The 18,546-nt window shown below is 42.2% G+C and overlaps 1 protein-coding gene across 2 annotated transcripts in view; it reads left to right on the forward strand.

Annotated features, from left to right (window-relative positions):
* Positions 1-18,341, forward strand: part of nek7 (NIMA-related kinase 7) — a 57,678-nt gene extending 39,337 nt beyond the window's left edge. For both annotated transcript variants that reach the window (XM_036521221.1, XM_036521222.1), the window contains 3 exons: positions 4,049-4,143; positions 13,450-13,563; positions 17,389-18,341. In XM_036521221.1, coding sequence (XP_036377114.1) covers positions 4,049-4,143; positions 13,450-13,563; positions 17,389-17,499 — 320 coding nt within the window. In that variant the 3' untranslated portion in view covers positions 17,500-18,341. The remainder of the gene's footprint in view (positions 1-4,048; positions 4,144-13,449; positions 13,564-17,388) is intronic.
* The last annotated feature ends 205 nt before the right edge of the window (positions 18,342-18,546 follow it).

Here is an 18,546-nt window from a genome sequence, read left to right on the forward strand (position 1 = left end):
CACAGTGCCCTCTACAGGCAGTCTGAGTTAAACGTGGTTAACACAGACCCAGTTATTCAGTTCACTCAGCGCTTATAACCTGAGGCAGGAATGAGTTTCTTTTGAAGGCTTAATCAGGTGCTCCATTAATAACATCTTAATGGCAACGTAATCGCCAGGGGATTGGAGGTGCACAGGAATGAATGGCTCTGTAATATTGCATCACCATATAATATATCAAGCGTTCGTACGTTGCTACCGCTCAGCTACACTACCGTACTACATCAGAGTTGTCACCCACTGTGAATAGGGTTGCTATAAAGCGTGAGGTATTTTTTTTTATATCAGGCAGGTAATTTTCAGTGAATTCTGAACAATGGGGGATTAAACTGCACCTTATCAATATATGCTGAATGAAACTGCACTTACATAATTGTATGATGGCATTGGAAGTACCTCAGGGGGGGTCATACTTGAGGTAGTATTAAAAAGTGCCTGTTTTGAAACAGCATTTCTCTAATCCTAACCTTTCTGATGAAATGGAAAGGAGCGTAGCGTTCACCGGGGTTCATTAGGGAATCTCGCAGCGGTTTGCATGTGTGTATGATTTGGTACAAGATGCGCCTGGCTGTCCTGTACCCCTCAGCCAGGGCTCTGTCTGCTCCTGCTAAGCCTGAACTGTGGCAGAGTATGAATTTCATGAGTTTCTACATGGCAGGTTAAATTCACCCAGGGGCATAGAGACCCTGCATCTGCCTTCCCCTTCGGGCGAGGAGACCAAAGCCTCTCTCTGCGGGGGGAGCTGGGTTGACAGTTTGGGCTGTAATGAGACAAACCTCCGCAGTAGAACACTGGGGTGTGCGCTGGATGGAGGTCCAGGAAGCGCTGCTACGCGCCTGTCAATTCTCCGCCTCAGAAGCTGAGTCTTACCCTTTTAACTCTGTATTTCACTGGCTCAGCCGCCTGCAGATACAAACATAAAAATCTTACTTATCTTTGCATTTTGAGCCAGGGGCTTCTTCCCCTTTAAATTAAGAGGGAGGGAGGGGTGGGGTGGGGGGGGGGGTGGTTGGGGGAAAAGAACAAAAGAAAACCAGGGGAAAAAAACACATCAGTGAAAGAGGTGATTAAAACAGTTTAAAAAGCACCTGTAATCCAGGGCCCATGTCTCTGCAATTAACACCAAAAAATCAGAATGTTTCTAATTCTGTTCCAGCACCTTTGCTGCATACAAAGTCTGGGGTGAGATTACCATTATGGCTGAGGGTCTTCCTGAGTACAGGAAAAAAAAAAGGGGTGGTTGTAGGTCCATCCTTTAATCCTTTGCACCTATGAAGGTGCCTTTCTGATCTTCGTTGTGGGATTTTGCTTTTTACACATCTTTTATACATCTTTCTTTCTTAATTAGTGCACCACAGAGAATGCGTTGCATCGCATTAGAAAGCCATCGCTGTGACAACATTTTCCATTTCTAAGAATGCTTCGTTGTCATAACGAGTAATAATAATGAAAATCAATCCCAACATGACTTTCAATTTATTGGCATGAATAAATAATGTGGTTTTAATTTGGTATGCTGATGGAATGTGTTACTGTAGCTTTGGCTTTTTATGCAACTATTAGCATAAGGGAAGATGATTCTTTTTAATCATCTAGTAATGGATGTTATGGGACGTTGTTTGAACAGTACCAGGAGACCTCAGCTTTTGCGGAAACCGCAAGCGTGATGACCAATTAAAAATAGCTCCTTAGCTGTACAACTGATGAGCGACTTAATTGTTAGTTTTGAATTATAGGTCACACTCCATAATTTAAAAACTCATAGTCAAGTTTTTGAAAGATTTCCATGGTGCAATTAAAAGCATTATAAAAAGTAGTTTGTGCACTCTTGTGGCACTGGTAAGTATTTCTTAAATATGTGTACAAAGAAACCTTTAATGGAAAGTGGTTAAGTAGATATTTGTACCACCCATTAGTATTACCAGAGTCCCTTGTAAAAAAGCTTGTTGTTGACTCACAATGTATCATTTGGCACAAAGGACTACGTCAACACGTATGGGAGGTGTATTTGTCTGAATGGTGTTCCTGATTCGTTCGGTGCTGCTCCTGCTGTCCTGATTCTGTTTGTCTTGGAGTGTATCTCTCTCCTTTGCCCCCCTCCACCTAGATTTTCACACGTATTGAATGTAAGGTTTTGTAGCCGGGCTAAACTGTGAGCATTTGTCTGTGTTTTTCCTATCATCAATCTTTCAGGCTCCTGCCTGCCCCCCAATGTACCTGAAGGCTTCCATCAGCCGCTGATAGGAATTACTTTTGCTTTGGGTAAAGAAGGAGCCTTCAGACCCGAGTCTTTTACCTGTCCCTGTGGCTTCAATGCAGCTGCCTGCTACCCATTACTCACTGCCAATTACCAGCACTTCTCTTTGGGCCATGAAGTGGGGGAATCTCCACTCCCCTCTCATTCCATACTTCACTTTCATGCCACCTTTTGGTGAATTGTACATACTTGCATCTTATTATAAGGCCTTATTTAATATTTAGTTGTTAGGTTTTTTCGTATGCATGCGCATGTGTGTGTGTGTGTGTGTGTGTGTGTGTGTGTGTGTGTGTGTGTGTGTGTGTGTGTGTGTGTGTGTGTGTGTGAGGAGGGGTTGGGGTGGAGCTTTGGAATGCCAGTTGGGCCAGTGTTATGCTTTAAGTTTATAACTAGCAGTACGTCCTTCACCATTTTAATTTACATTGCCGCCTTGACTTTAGCTTGTCTTGCTTTCTCTTGCTTTGCTTATGCAGTCTTACTGTAAATCAAGTGTATTGTGTTTCCCTGAAAGTGCATATGCTATGGGAATCATGGGGAAATCTATTAAGGTTTGAATGTCAGTTCCAGAATTTATGTCTCACAGGTTTCCTCCAAGAAAGAATACACTAATACTTATATCATTCCCTTATTGCTCCTCTTTTGTTCAGTGCTCCGGTAGCATTAGTGAGAGATATATTGAAGTCATTAATGATGACATGATCACAGTGTACTTTTTTTTTTTTTTTTTTTGAAGCTCGCTACACCTTCGTGTGGCAGAAATATGCCACTGCATCTCGTTGGGTTTGCTCCGGAAAGTGACATTGTTGCAGGAATGTCATGATCATTCTTCTCTGCTTACTGAATTAAAGGACAAGTCATTTATTGTTATCGTTTAAGAGGTTTAAGTCTCTATCCAGTCCGACCACAATGGGTTTTGTCTTTAAACTAGAGTAGAAAGAGTAAATGTCCTTTTTGTATTTACGTATAATTTTGTGTGAGTGTGTATGTGTGTGTGTATGTATGTATGTATGTATGTATGTGTGTGTGTGTGTGTGTGTGTGTGTTATAATGTATGTATTTTATTTTATATAAAATACATACATTATTATTACATTTATATACATTATTATAAAATTTATATAAAATATATATGTATTTTTATGTTTCTTCTAACTGAATGAATGAAAAATGTTGTGTGAGAAACTAAAAGCTGTGCTGGTTAGATAAACCAGACCTTAGAGGGCATTCAGTCTAAATGCAGTGGCGTTTTGTCATTCAATTTGAGTAACAAGTTTAAGAAAATGTTAAATTCTTTGGTACTCACAGAACACGTTTTTTTGTTCAAGTGTTAACCTCACACAGTTTCACTCAAACTTCTTTAAAAGGGTATGAAGTCATAATGGTTAGCTTGATTAATTAATCCTTTAGCTGTGCTGACACTCCTCTTTACTTTGCTGCATACATTTCGTTGACGTCTGACAAAATTAGTGTCTTCCACCATATAGGTCGAGAACCTCAGTGCATTCCACCTACTGTATGACACTTTCTGTATGCACCACAGAATCACACCTCTTTTCTTTGGTGATTTTTTTTGTAGTCATATCTACACCAAATACATGAGAGGACCAATGCATGACTGGGTAGCTTCACTGCCTCCCACTCTTCTCCCTCTCGTCGCCGTTCCAATGAAGCGTCCATGGATGAATTTCACATTTCAAGAATGCCTTGGGTAGCGGAGAGATTGACTAACTTGTGTTTTCCTCTCTGTTCCAGTGGGTACCCCTTATTACATGTCTCCCGAGAGGATACATGAAAACGGATATAACTTCAAATCTGACATCTGGTCGCTAGGCTGCTTGCTCTATGAGGTAAAGGAAAGAAAAACACCACCAACCTGATGCACTGATGTTTGTTCCCTTTATGGCATGCAATACTACCCCCACAGAGTGACAGCTTTTATTGTTAAATTACACTGTCGTTTTACTTTTTTTTTTTTTGTGAAGCATTCTGTATGAGAAACCTGTAGTATATTTGAAGGTTGCAGGATAATTAAATTGACATTTACATGTGTTTCAGATAACTGGCATAGTTTTGGTGAGAAATGATATTTGATATTTGAGAAATGATATATTTCACGTTGCACCTTACCAGAGCACAGTAAAATCTAACTTGGAAGGAAGAAAAGGATTACTGTTTTCCTTTTGGTTATAACGAGAAGTGAATTTGAAATCGAAGAAGGTAAACTATTTTCTTTCTAGGAAAAACAATGTCTTATCAGTATTTTGGCAAGGAGTATAATCTGTAGTCTGGGAAGAAGCGCATTTAAACCCAGTGTGATGCTGACCCGTCTAACATTTTACTCACTGAAACGAATTACTCTTTTGGGGCACCCGACCTTCAAACTTAAGGTATTGAACTGTGATACTCGTGGAACATGCATGTGCCCTTTGAAGAATCAGAGCTTTTGTCGGGCTGTGTTTCTTCTTCCCCTGCTCAGGTAATTGAAGTAAGACTAACATGCTGTGTAATATCACAATGTTCAACTCAATTCAAATCCCCCGTGGAAAGCTGATCACCAGCTATCAGCACAAAAACAAGCACAAAAATAGACACATTGTTAGTCCAGCACCCACTTTCCTTTAAATTCCCCAGAGTGAACTTCTTTTCTTTTTGGGCATCTCACCAGTAACTACACCTCCCAAAGTGCCTCAGGCTGAAAAACAATGATCCGAGTTCATTGCTGCTCAGAGACTATAGTTCTCAGTGCTAATTAGTCTCCCACAATGCACTGGTCCGGCAGTGGGCACAGGTCGGGCAAATGTGTTTGGGAGATAAACGGGGACTGGTTGTGTGATCTCTGAGGTCTGTGGAAATGAGCAGAACGTCTTCCGTGAATTAACACTCAGAATCACCTTTTAGCTGTGGAGGGATGGGGCCGGGTCTGGCAGGTCATGTGACCTGCCAGCAGCCCTGGATTCATTTCAAGTGGCGACTGATGGAAGTGAAGTTTAATCTTGATTTCAGACCTCTCACTATGGCTCGTTGAACATGAACTAATGTAAAGCAAGTCAATGTTCCTACTTGTTAAAAAGAGAGATTTGCATGGCATTAATGTGAACATGATAGAGGTCTAGGATAGAGATCCTGTAAATTAGATGCTTTCCCTCTCTGTGTCCATACAGATGACAAGTATTTCCCCTTTTCCAAATGCTGTGTCGTTGCCTGGAATCAATTTGCATCATTTTGTCTAATTCACGATTTATGAATTGATTTCATTTCTGTAAATGTTAACTTGCCTGCAAAAGTGCTGCTTCTTGAGAATCGGAGTGCACGAGCATTTCAGCGGATCCATTTGGGGGATGGAGGGGTCGTAAGGCCTCAGCAATATCAATACTCGTACATTGTGTCCTTGTATCTGCATCTTTTATTCTGTTTGATGGAGGCCCCTCAGTTAAACTTAATTAGTTGGTCTGACCCCGGTGTCTTCTGGCGCATGATAACAGGAGGTTGTACATGTCGGCTTTATCCCCTGCGGCGGCTTCAGTGCGCAGACTGCCTCTTCCTCTTCACACTTCAGTCAATACTGCAGGATCCGACTGCCTGTTACTCATCCTCTGCCTTTCAACACCTCACATTTACATTATTGACCCCCTCTCATCTCAAAAGAAGGGGAGTGGGGGTTAATATGGTGAGGCGTCTTGGCTCCAAACAGCTTTATTTCAACGTGGGGAGCTCCAGTGAAACTGAACCGTGGGGTTTTCAGGTGGTGGTGGTGGTGGGGGTTATGGGGTAAAATGAGCAAAGGTGAAGGTTACCTGTGTTTTTTTTTTTCTCCTGGTAATCCAGGAGCTCTCTTGCTCTGTCTCTCTTTCTTACTGTCTTATTCTTTCAGCCTTTGTCTTTCTCTCCAGAGGATTGCTTCCATTGCTGCCCCCCCCCCCCCCCCCCCCCCGGGATCTTGATAGTAAAACAGAAAATAGTAGCCTTCATACCTGATTAGGGAGTGGTCACTTTTTCCTGAAGACACAATGTAATTTTTTAACACAAGAGAGACCCTTGCACCATAGCATCCTCTCACATAGTCACATTTTTTGTTTGCTTGTTTCAGGTTCTGTGTTTGTTTCAGCACTAATAATTTGATTGTTCTGAATCAGTATACCTTCAAAATCTTGGAAATCCATTATGTTCACACTCGCTGCTCTGGGAGTGGTGTGAGCCTGGTCTGACACTGTTGCTCGTTTAAACTGACTGCATACACTGTGTTGTGATGGAAGTCACTCTCGATAAGAGCGTCTGCTAATTGCAGGTAATGTAATGTTATCTTGGAGATCTGGAGATTCACATCTTGTTTTTAGAAGCTGTTATACAAAAGAGCATCCTGCTCCTCAGCGTGCTGTGTGCAGTGAATTGGGTCTAGTGATATAATGTAAGGTGCTCATTGAGATTTAAAAATTCTCAGAAATAATGAATGTTTTTAATCATTAGTATCTCTCTTCTTAATTTTTAGTAATGGACACTGGTGAGTTAGGAGTTCAAAACACTGGTATTTATAAATGCAAGTAGGTAGTAATAGCCAGCTCTTCTGCAGCACAAAGTGTTTTCACTCCCAAAAGTGTTGGTTTTATTACCCCTGACACAAAGGGTCATGACGCAGTGGCCAGATGGCAGCCAGTGTGATGTGCAGTTCACGAGACCTCTTCTCATAGCTCTCTGTCTACAGCCTATATTAAAGACAGGCGGTGAGCAGATTCATGCATTTCCATTCATAAGGATATTATGGTCTTTGATGTCCCTTTAAAGTCATTCTAATAGCTGCATTTGGGGGGGGGCGGTGGATGTTTGGGTTTACATTGTTGTAAATCATGACATCCCCTTCCAGCACTCGCAGGTTTTTCCTCCATCCCAAAGAAGAACCCGGATTCCACGTAAAAGTTCTCAATTAAAATGAACAGGCGTATGTGGTCATGCTCTCTTTTTTACAGCCACATGTTTTCAGTGGACGAGTTTTCCTCTCAACGTTAATGGAGCATTCTGTACTCACTTTTATGCAATGTTTTTCTGAAGTTCCACTCCGTTTGCTTTGCTTGCTTATTCTCATAATCCAGCAGCAGAAATCTAAGGGTGGTTCTTGTAGCTTTATGTTCTCTTCATAGACCTGTAAGAGTTTGGCAGCTGCTTTATTGCAACCAGTGTTCACAGCATGTAAAGTCAGAATTCTAATTTTAAAAATGAATTATGTCTGCGTGGCATCATCAATGTCCTGCAGCACCTGCTAAACTATTGAATTGTAAAGTGATCTGCCTGTTGTCTCCCTGTCCTATGCTACGCATTATTAACAGTGTGTTGGAGATGTGCTCTAGCAAATGGCAGTACACCTCTGCTTCATTCACTGCTCATACTAAATTCACACATCACATTCAAACCCTTCGACTTTTTTTACATGCAGTGCTTTTGGGGATTGAATTTGGTAGCTTGTAGAAACATTTTTGTTCTGCATCAACAGCTACAGAGTACATATTCTCTAAGATAATGCAAATTCAATGAGATAATGCTACAATCTTTGTGGAAGGTTCTGTACTCTGTTAGACTGCTTTGTAGGGTTTGACTAATGATGCACAATATCAAAGATGCTGCATTTATGGAGGAAATTTATGAACATAACATATTGCTAACAATTTCCATTGTTCCCTTAATATGTCTTGGAGTTTTCCCCCACTTCCCACTTGGCTTTGCCCCCTTTTTCTTTCTCCAGAGCATAAAAGTTTGAACTTCATAACAATCCAAGTACTTCAAGTATCCTCACAAGCCGGTCCCTTTTTGTGTGCGTGTCCTCAAACAGAGACTTAAGTCGCAGAATTGGGATGTATTTTTAATTGTGGTCCCTCTTGCGCTGGAGTCTTCTCCTTGATTAATATATCATTAAAGTGTAACATGAAGGCATGCAGGATAAAATAATGATGGTTTTTCACATAAGTATTTGAATTTCTTCTTTGCACATGATAATGACCTGTGTTCACTGGAGAGGAAAGGATAGGAGTTGGAGGCGAGCAGCTTTTTTTTTTTTTTTTTTTTTAATTGGCATGCGAAGAGAGCAACAAAAAAAGGAGAAAAGATCAATATTAATTAAGTTAATGGCAGCCTCCTTTCTGCTGCGCGGGACCTTTACACGGGCAGAGCCGGAGCTACACGCGGGCTGCGTTGTCGGGAGCAGTGGTTGCCAGGCGCGGGGTTGTAGGTTGGTGGCGTACGTTGCAGAGGAGAGCGTGGCACCGCCGGCCCCGCGCACAGACAGCAGGCTCCCGCTGCAGGGGACGCCCCCGGAATATTAATGAGGGGGGAGTCAGGCCCCAGAGGTCAGGGAGCAAGTCAATCATTTCGCCCATCGCCTCGGCGTGGAGGATCAAATTAGCCTGAAAAATTCAGCTGCTGGGAGCGGAGGGCGAGCAGCTGTCAGGGGCAGGAGCGCCAGGCACTAATGAACCAGATGAATAGTGCAAAAACTCCAAAATAAAAACAGGACAGTTGACATTTTTCATCTGTCAAAACAGAAGATGCATGAAAATACAATGGTCCTTGTTTAACCCTTTGCTGGGTGCGTGCAGCTCTCTCTTTCTGAAAATACACGGCTTAACCCCCCCCCCCCCCCCCCCCCCCCCCCGCTGCCACCACCCCCGTACTTGCGAGTGCGGGAACACACACACACGCTTCCACACACCAGATATATTTACATTTTGCTAAAGTATGTATGTGGTTCTGTGTACTGTAATTATTCTGAATAACTATGTGCAAGAAGACGAGAAAGTTTGAACATAGCCAGATGTTGCTGTAAATACCAAGATTTCAACTTGCAAGGCAGAAATATGCTTTATAAATCATTTTAGAAATCGTTGCTGTGTTTCCTTCCCAGAATGGGGATAATACCGGTCCTCTCTGGCCAGGATTCCTGTAGGCCTGCTGTGCTTCCTCCCGTCTTCATTTTCTTACAGTGTGATGAGTGTCTGTCTCCTCCGCTGTCAGGCGCAATGACTCTAATGCATCCCTCACACACACAATTACTGTCACACCCAGCGGCAGCTCAGTAACTGATCGGGGAATAATGAAAATGTCCAGGATTCTGCGAAAGAGAGTTAAATCTGTCAGGAAAGATCACACCGAGGTGCCGTCATCTCCGCTTTCTCTTTTTCCTTTAATGTGACAATATCTGTGGTTTATCTGTAATCAATTCGATTTGTGTCCAACAAAGCATTCTCAGAGGCACGTTATAGCTATGTATTCTCTCTCTCTCTTTCTCCATTTACTTATTTATCCACCCGGTAAAGCCTACACTGTTCCTGCTCAGTACAGCCGCCCTGATTGGCATTTCATTATGAGCTCTGAGTTGGGAACGGGGAGGAATTTTTTTTTTGTAGGTTTGACAAGGCTGTATAATAATTCCTGAGATGCCTTTTAAAGCAAGCTGTTACCCATGCCTGTTTTATTTAAAGAAGCCGCCCAGAATGAAGTGGCAAGCACATTGTCCTAATGGGAGTCTTCCCGTCTCCCACGTACGGATCGGCAAATGATGTGCTTCTCCCTCAGCTTGCCGCATGCTTCCAAATATGCTTTCTCTTAAAGACAGACCCCCGCTGGAGTTGTGCTGGGACAGAGTGCACCTAAAGCAGGGGGTTTGAGGGTGGGAGGGGGGTGCTGGGGACAGCGTGGTGCTCTCAGCTGAGATTTCAGGCTGTTCCGTTCCCTGTGAGGCCTGGTGAACAGCACTAGGAGGGGTGAGGTGGGGGGGGGGGGGGGGGGGGGGATGTGGTGGGTGCTGGCCCGCTCCTTGCCCTGCGCTCCTTCCGGAATCAGCATTATTAGCAGACGTAGAGCAGGGTGACTGACTCCAGGCCAGCCGCTGAGAAACACTGATCCGCTCCAGGGGCTCCGCCGCTCCCGGACCGAGCCCTGACAACAAGGCCGCCACTCCGTCTCGCTCTGACACACAGGCTGCTCGCCTCGCTTCGCGGTCCTCCCCCCTGTTCATTTTAATTGAGTTCTTGGGTTTGAGTGTGTGTGTGTGTGTGTGTGTGTGTCTGTGTGTGAATGTGTGTTTGCATGCTGCTGGTGAGAGTCTTAACTCTCACCGACTAACAAACAGTCCTCCCGTATTCGGATGTTAATGGACGTTTATTTATTTATAACAGAACGCCTTATTTTGTATGCGCCCAAAAACAATTATTCCTATAATTGAGGTTGTTCCATACATTCAGTGCAATTATCTGAGGACTTTGCATGGGTTCTGTGTCAGAAGGCTTTTGAATACGGTGCTCTCTTCTCTTTTGAAGAGGCTGCTCCAAGGCAGGACTGTGTGGGGTATATCGCACTTGTTTTTGCCTCGCATCTTGTCTGCTTCGTAATAATTAACCCGCTAAAATGGCATACGTAATGACCCCCCCGCCCCCCACCGAATAGTGCTAGTAGTGTCTTGATGGCTAAAATGATCATTTGAATACAGACAGCGATGTGTCACCATCATTTTTTTGAAATGCTTGAAAGCTTTGTTCTTGTCGTCCCCAGACGGGTGACATCTATAGTATTTTCTCGTTCTGTCCCCCTTTTTTGTCCCATCAGCATAAGACGGCACCATTGTGACAAGCGTCTTAGGCCAGATGCATGCAGCTAATTGGGATCTGCATTCCGCATTCCCCAAGAAAGGCATTGCGAGCTGACATTAAATTAATGCCGCATTTTCCCTCAGCTTCATCACGTTGACATTGAGCAGTACCCGCACATTTTAATGATGCTGCTGATGACTATGGAGGCTGTTTGCGCAGCACATCACAGAGCACATTTCAGTGCTGGCCGGAATATTTTATCAGATGTGTCCATTAGTATTACTTATTGGGACTGATAATGTGAGTTTGCTGTTTTGGTCCGGTTTTCACATTTCAGATTTGTTGCTCAAGTTCTGATTTTGCATAGTGAGCGCTTAATTAACATCAATTTTGAAAAACCTTGATTGTCTTTGGTTAAAGCCAACCTCAAAAAAAAAAAAAAAAAATTATCCGTTACCTTTGTATATTTTTCTTAGATGCTGGGAAGTGAGGTCATTGATAGACTAACTTCATATTCCAGGGGTACCATCTATGTATAGCATAATTTACAAACACAGCACTTGTTGGAGCTTGGGTTAATATAGTGATTTAAACAAGTTTTTGTAATCTATATCCCCACTCAGCTGATGCTCTATCTGTGGAATAACTGCAGTAGCAATAATGGAGGTTATAGAGAGCAGTAGCTGGTGGTGTATTATTACCATGCAGTAACAGCTGGTTTACTGATACAATGTTTGATACAGAACAGGGAAATGCATAGGGGAAGCACTGCCCTTCCTCTCTGTATTGGTCACAGACCCTGTTTTGTCTTAAGAATTAGCCCTTAGGGAAGGAGAAGATGATTCTAGCATCTACTGGCTTTCAACGAGACAGACATCTCACCAGACAGGGTTGAAGGCGGCTATGTTGTCAGTTCCACAGCTTGCACAATCAGTCAGCTGTAGTTTGATGAAGATTGAATATATCCACAAGTACTGTGATCACTGCGGTCAAAACCGTGGTAAGGCAGAAATCTCACTGAACACTTGTGTCTCTTCTCCCTCACCTCTATACTGTGCTGCCTTGTCTTTTTCCTTAAATATTAGTTATATGGGCATAGGATATCAGCATAGTTATGTACTGCACTTTGTAGCTATGCGGTCTTCAATGAGTAACCTGAGCCTTAAGTTTCCATTTGGGGCTTTTTTTGTTACTGTAGTGGAAGCACACACTTTTGTATTAAGGTGAAATTGGACATCATGAATTGGAATAGGCAACAGCCTCTCCCTCCATTAGTTCAAACACACTCTTAGTGGTGGTGGAGGCGAATCTCCCCCTTCTGTAAAGCCATTGGAAAAACCTGACATGCTGAAAGGCACTATGTAAATGTAATCCATTATTATTATTGTCACCTTTATTGTCATCATAACAAGATGTCTTCCCATTATTTTAAATGGGCAGTCAGTACCAAACAAGGCATAATTTCATTATTCCAATCTCTAATGCGTGGACACATGTTATCAGTTGGTGAACGTATGGTTTTTGGATTTCAGCGTTACTGATTGACTGGGTTGCTAGGGAACTTCAGCCACTTCATTTAACACTGACAAATTACAAAGATGGTGTGCGAAAGAGGAACATCTGGAATGAAACTGACATCTGGCATAATGCCTGCCTCTGTTAATGCATGTTTCACTGGCGTTTACTCAAATGGTTCATGAGACTTTCCTCTGCATGCCAATGCCTTCACGCATTCTGCGTGAAAGTCACCTGATGCATGAGAAAACATTGAATGTCCACACCTTAAAGGAAAATCAATGAGACAAGACTGCATCTCAGGCTCTGGGAAGTGAGACACTACATCGCTCTAGTTTTACAAGTGTTTTTGAGTACTTTTCAGTACAGGTATAATTGTTGTTTGCTTTTCCCATTTGCAAATTTTAAATGTGGGCGGGGGGGGGGAATCCAAAAAGCCCAATGTTGTGTCTTAGGAAAGTATATTGTGCTGAATACATTCTTCTGGCAGTCACTGTTGCCAGGGAAGAGCTCACAAAATGTTTCAGCAGGTTTTAGTAAGGTTTTGTCTATCTTATTTTTTTGATCGCTAGTGTAGAGTATAGTAAACAACATTATGATTAAGGTGTGAACAAAACTGGAGATACTCAAAGCTGTCTTTGGCAAAGCTCCTCTTTGAACACATGGTTTAAGCTGACTCCAGGTAAGGGGCCTGTCAGGCTTGCTGTGATTCAGCACGGGCTGCAAGCGAGCTAAGCCCCGGATCAGGATGGAGGCTTTTTGCCAGAGCATGAGCAAATGCACTGACAAACAGGCCGTGTGTATATTCCGTTCCCAGATAACTTCTCATTCCCTTCACTCTTCTGTATGTGTCGAGCCTCGGCAGATTTTAGAGAGCAGACAAACATTTTGTTTGGTTTTATACAATGGGGAAGACTTGGTGGCGTCTTGCTTTTATTCACTCTCAGTTGTAATCAAAGCCTGTAGTAACTGAATCCAGTTGCAGTTAGCCGTTGCCTCCACTGCTAACGCCACATGCTGTTAATATTGACTTTCCTGTTACGTGTGTTTCTTCTTCTCTGTTTATAGATGGCTGCTCTCCAGAGCCCCTTCTACGGAGACAAAATGAACCTGTACTCACTGTGTAAGAAGATCGAGCAGTGCGACTACCCACCTCTCCCATCCGATCACTACTCTGAAGAGGTACTGTTTGACATTTGCTTCCCTCGGCCTGTAATCCTCAGATGAGTGGTAAGGCCAGCCAGCAGATCCATATACAACAGGCCTTTCTGAGCGGCTGGTCACTACCTTAAGCACACTGGTCCTCTCTACCAAATTGCTCTTGTACTGCCTGCCCACATGATTGATTTCCATAATGTTAGGTCCACTCTGCCCCCACATAACCTCAAAGATGTTAAATTGGATGAAGCAGCCATTTATGATGGCAGAATTTGAATATATTTATCATGTCATCACAGAGCAGTTTTTAATAAATGGGGTCCATAAAATTTCTCTTTAAATTACTGAGTTAAGCCTCTGACCATTGCTGGGGGCTGACTGTCACATCTCTGGTCACAGTTTGTCTTCAGTCACTGGCTGTAGTTTTCCACTGCATAGACATGACTAGAAACAAACAATATGAAGTTATAAATGACCCCACTATATCTGGTGTTTTGTTTTCCTCTGTGCTCATTTATTCATGTCTGTGTGGCCTTGAAACTGACACACTTCCTTACAGTAGAAAGTCGTGGATGGATTCTTTTGTGTGTGAGACATTCCGCTGTATTTTAACATAAAAATACACTCACCAAATTAGAGCAGTACTTAACGCAGGGGTTTGCCAGAAACATTCTTTGAATGCTCAGTTGAAAGTGTTTAGTGCATGTAGGCAGAAGGCAATGTATGTCTGTCATACATGGTTTGCTAGTCATATGGCAAAGGTTAAATTGTCAGCTTGCTTGCAATTCTGTTGTGTTTTCACTCCATTTAGTAAAGCTTCACAGGGACCTGGGTCACATTCAGTATAATGCCAGCCTCCAGTTGCCAAAAATAGTTGTATCATACATTTTTAAAGTGCGCGTCTCTGAAGTTGCTTAGCAGAGGTCCCGGATTACTTTCCACTGTGAGCCACTTTAGAAGTGAAGCTGCAGGCCAGTAGAGAATTTTCAACAAAACCGTCTAACACAAATTTTAAAATATAAGTAGAAATGTAGCTTCAAACGATGAGTATGAGGCCAGACAGCACTTCCTTATGACCTCTATACCATGTGACTACCATGTTCTATCACACAAAACTGCCTACAGGTCTGTACTATATAATGGAAAATGTAACTCAAAGCCTCAAACTCAAAGAGTTAGTTTTTATTTGGCCAATGGCATCAATTTCGTTCAGTGTAGAAACAGTTTGTAAATAACTTAAATTTACAAGTTTACTGACGAGTTACCTATAAAGAGTTAGTGAAAGTTGTGTATCATATAACATTCATAATTATCACTAAAATGGGTCAATGTCAATGGCCATATTTCACAGTGTAGTGCCTTGAAAATATGAATATATGAGCTCTGTTGGCTCTTCAAGCCAAAAAGAGGTAAAGGGCGAAATGCATTCTGGGTTTTATATAGGGTTTTATATAGACTTTGACTGTGATGCAGTTGTGTATCGAGCCACAAAAAATCCAGATTAGTTTTATTGCTTTGTAAAAAAAAAACACTCCTGTGTGGATTTTTGGATATGAGGATGTGGATGTGAGGATAAATACAGCCATTTAGGTAATTGTGCTTCAGTTAATCCTTACACAGATGACTATCACAGTGGAGACATGAAAAGTTGGAGAAAACAGACAAGTAGCTTCATATAAACAGTGACTTTGTGTGTCATGGAGTTATGGTATCTGCATTTTGTTGTAGGGCAGTGTCAGTTGCTAGTGGTCTGCTGTATGGCTTAGAAAGCTTTGCAGAGTTGTAAGGTGGTGATGCAGCGCACCATTCACAGATTTCAAAAATCCCATGGTACATGAGTCCCAGCTTCCTCAGTTCTGCAGAAACCTGATTGTAATGTGTGTTAGTGTAACTCAAAGTCCACACGCTTGAAATTTGAAGCGTTGTAACACAGACATTAATTCTTACGTGTTTATTTTGGCAAGGGCATTTGCATCTCTTGATACCAACCCTGTTACTTCTTCATGTTGACATGGAGCAAGGTGGCTCTTCAGAAAGATGAGTCGTGATGATTCGGGCATACTTCACATATAACACCAAGATGGAGTTATCATGTCCTAAGGAATGAGTTGTGTAACATTTATTAAAAAAAAAACCTGAAGAAAAAGCTCATGATCATCATTAAGTGCCTGCATATGTGTCTGGACACTGCATGAGCCATAAAGCAAATGGTGGGACTAATGTGGCTCCCAACCATCTATTTGGGCTACTGCTGTGCAGCATGTGTGGTGTACCCAGTCACTATCACAGTTAGTGTGGAAAGCTTCACTTGGAATTTAAAAATGCCACTCTGCAATATATAACTATTTTTTTCTTTTTTACATTTAGAGTAAAGTCAGACATTTATAGCCAAATTATGGCTCAGTGCAGGCAAAACTAAATGGTATGTGCTTATCACAGGGGCTGCATTTATACATTAGTCATTTGGGAATGTACAAGCAATCCTCTGAAACATGAAACACCCTCTGAAAAAAGGCCTACTAACCCGATGATAATGGGACAGTTCCAATCATACGCCTTTAAAAAGCTAATCATGCTTCCTTTTGTTAACGTGGCATCCTTCTCCAGCACCTCACCAGAAGGTTTCCAGTATACCCCCTCTGTTTGTGAGGCCCGCAGCCGCAGTCTGGGTGTAAACATTGTCTCTGAAGGATGGCAAAAAATGTCAGATGCTGATCTTTGTTGTGTCATTTACCATCTCCCCGTATCCCCCCCCCCCCCCCCCCCCCCAACCCCACCCCGCCCAGTCTTCCCCTGTCCGTGAAGCGCATGAATATTTCACATATCTGCATCTTCATCCCCTATTCTTCTTGACTAATTTTCAGGCTTGCCTGCATTTGCATTTCACATGCCAGCTGATTAGGAGAAGCCGTGCGCAGCGGCGAAGCCTCGGCAGGCGGTTGCCATGGCGACCCTGCGCGGGATTTTAATGATGATGCCAGCAGTAGTGGGTTTTAAGCCGGTCTACCTGCAGCGATGCTCCAGTCAGGCTCTCAGTCACGTTTAAGTGTGACTTGTAAAAGGGGTGCGGGGGATGCACGAGAAAGGTGGGGGGCAGGAGGCACGGTGGTGCCGATTTACTCATGTACAGGGTAATTTCCTTGTTATTACTCAGATTTATGGTCCAAAGTCTCCCCAAAGAAAGCAAATAATATAGTGGCATGCATTATCACCTTGAAACAAAAATCATACATATGAAAAATATAGTGTAGTTTAAAAATACAATGTTATAAATTTCCGTGAAACCCTACCCAGCTTCCGAGAATTCCAAGTTGGTAGCGAAACAGCATCCAAATGGAAAAGGGCCACGTGACCTGTGGAACACAGAGGACCTGGACCTGTGTAGAAATAGACAGCTCAGTGTGTGAAGTGCCAGTAGCTCACCTGATATATAACTAGGAGAAACACATTTTAGGAGAATATTTGTTATGTTCTTTGTGATGTGATTTTTTTCCCCAGGCATCTGTGAACTGCAATAAGTTGTAGCTATGCACTGGGTAGTAATCCACAGCACACAACATTTCATGGACACATCCCTTGAGTGACAACACAGAAGTACACATTTTTTTCTTTTTATAACTGGTGTCTTTCAAAAATCATGGTACGATTTATACACTGGTGCATAGCATATCAAGTTCCACCAAACATTATTTTAAGTCTCCTCAGTAGCAAGCTGATTTTAGGAAAGTATTTTGTGTGTTTTTTGTAGGTGTGTGAGTATAATTTGCTGTAGTTAATGCAATGTCAATGCTGATCTTTTTTTCTCTCTTTTTTTCTTTTCTCTCCCTCCCTCTCTCCATTCTATTCCAGCTGAGGAAGTTAGTAGATATGTGCATCAACCCTGATCCAGAGAAGAGGCCTGATATCACCTATGTGTATGACATTGCCAAACAGATGCATGCCATGACACTTGGCAGCTAAATCCACAGAGTAAGAGAGAGAGAGACTATTTTTCTGCTCTCCAAAGGAGGAGGACTGGTGGAGATCTCCCACGTAGTTTGACGATATAATTGATTTCTCACTTCCGGTGAGCCCCATGTTACTTAAATGAAGTAAAAGAAAATGGTGCAGCTCTTCAAGCTGTGTGTTGGGTTTTACATGAATTCCAGCCGTTTTTTAAACTGACACAGTCTGTTCAGATGTTTGGAGTTATCCGGAGTTGGAACGACATTAGTGTTGAGTTCTAGCAGCCTGATTGCCCAGTCATGCAGGAACACAGCCTGGCCTGAGCACAAGTGCCTCAGTGCTTGAGTGGTTTTTAAAAACATTTTATTCCCCATTATTACGAGTATGCTTTATACAATATCACTTTATTGATGGCACACCATGTTAATCATATTGGCTAATATACCCACACACAGACATAGAAACACATGCACACACACACCCATATCAGGAGCATACAAACATACAGATCAGCAGTGGCATTGTTACACTTTACATACTGAAATAAAGACAAATCAAGTATTTAGTATCACTTTGCTTTGATTGCATTTTTATTGGCACAGAAAGAATGTACAATTGTGGTCTGGTGTAGATTGTAGTTTGAAAACATCATTTTATTTGCTCCATCTGTGACAGTAAGCCACGCAACAGGAATTATTGAAAAGTCACATACAAATGATGTTGTTGGAAACAGTTTGACCAGTTCAGCTTCTAAATGAAATTGCTCTGAATCTTGATTTATACATTGAAATGAGTCCATCTTGCTCTTAAACCATGTCTCACCATTTCCAAAACTCAGATGGTGAAAACTGAAGAAAGATGTGTGAAATTATTTTCAATATAATACACCTGACAACAAGATACCTATTTCTGAAGGTGTCTAAATTTACTTGTATGTGTTTACCTTTTTCTGTGCATAACAATGCAATCTAACAATACCAAGAATGTATGTGTTGGCAGCATGCCTGTTACTGATAAAATCTGTCAGACACTTATGGGAAACTATTTCTGTTTCATATGGTG

This window comes from Megalops cyprinoides, chromosome 2, assembly GCF_013368585.1.
Source record: "Megalops cyprinoides isolate fMegCyp1 chromosome 2, fMegCyp1.pri, whole genome shotgun sequence".
NCBI classification, from domain to species: Eukaryota; Metazoa; Chordata; class Actinopteri; order Elopiformes; family Megalopidae; genus Megalops; species Megalops cyprinoides.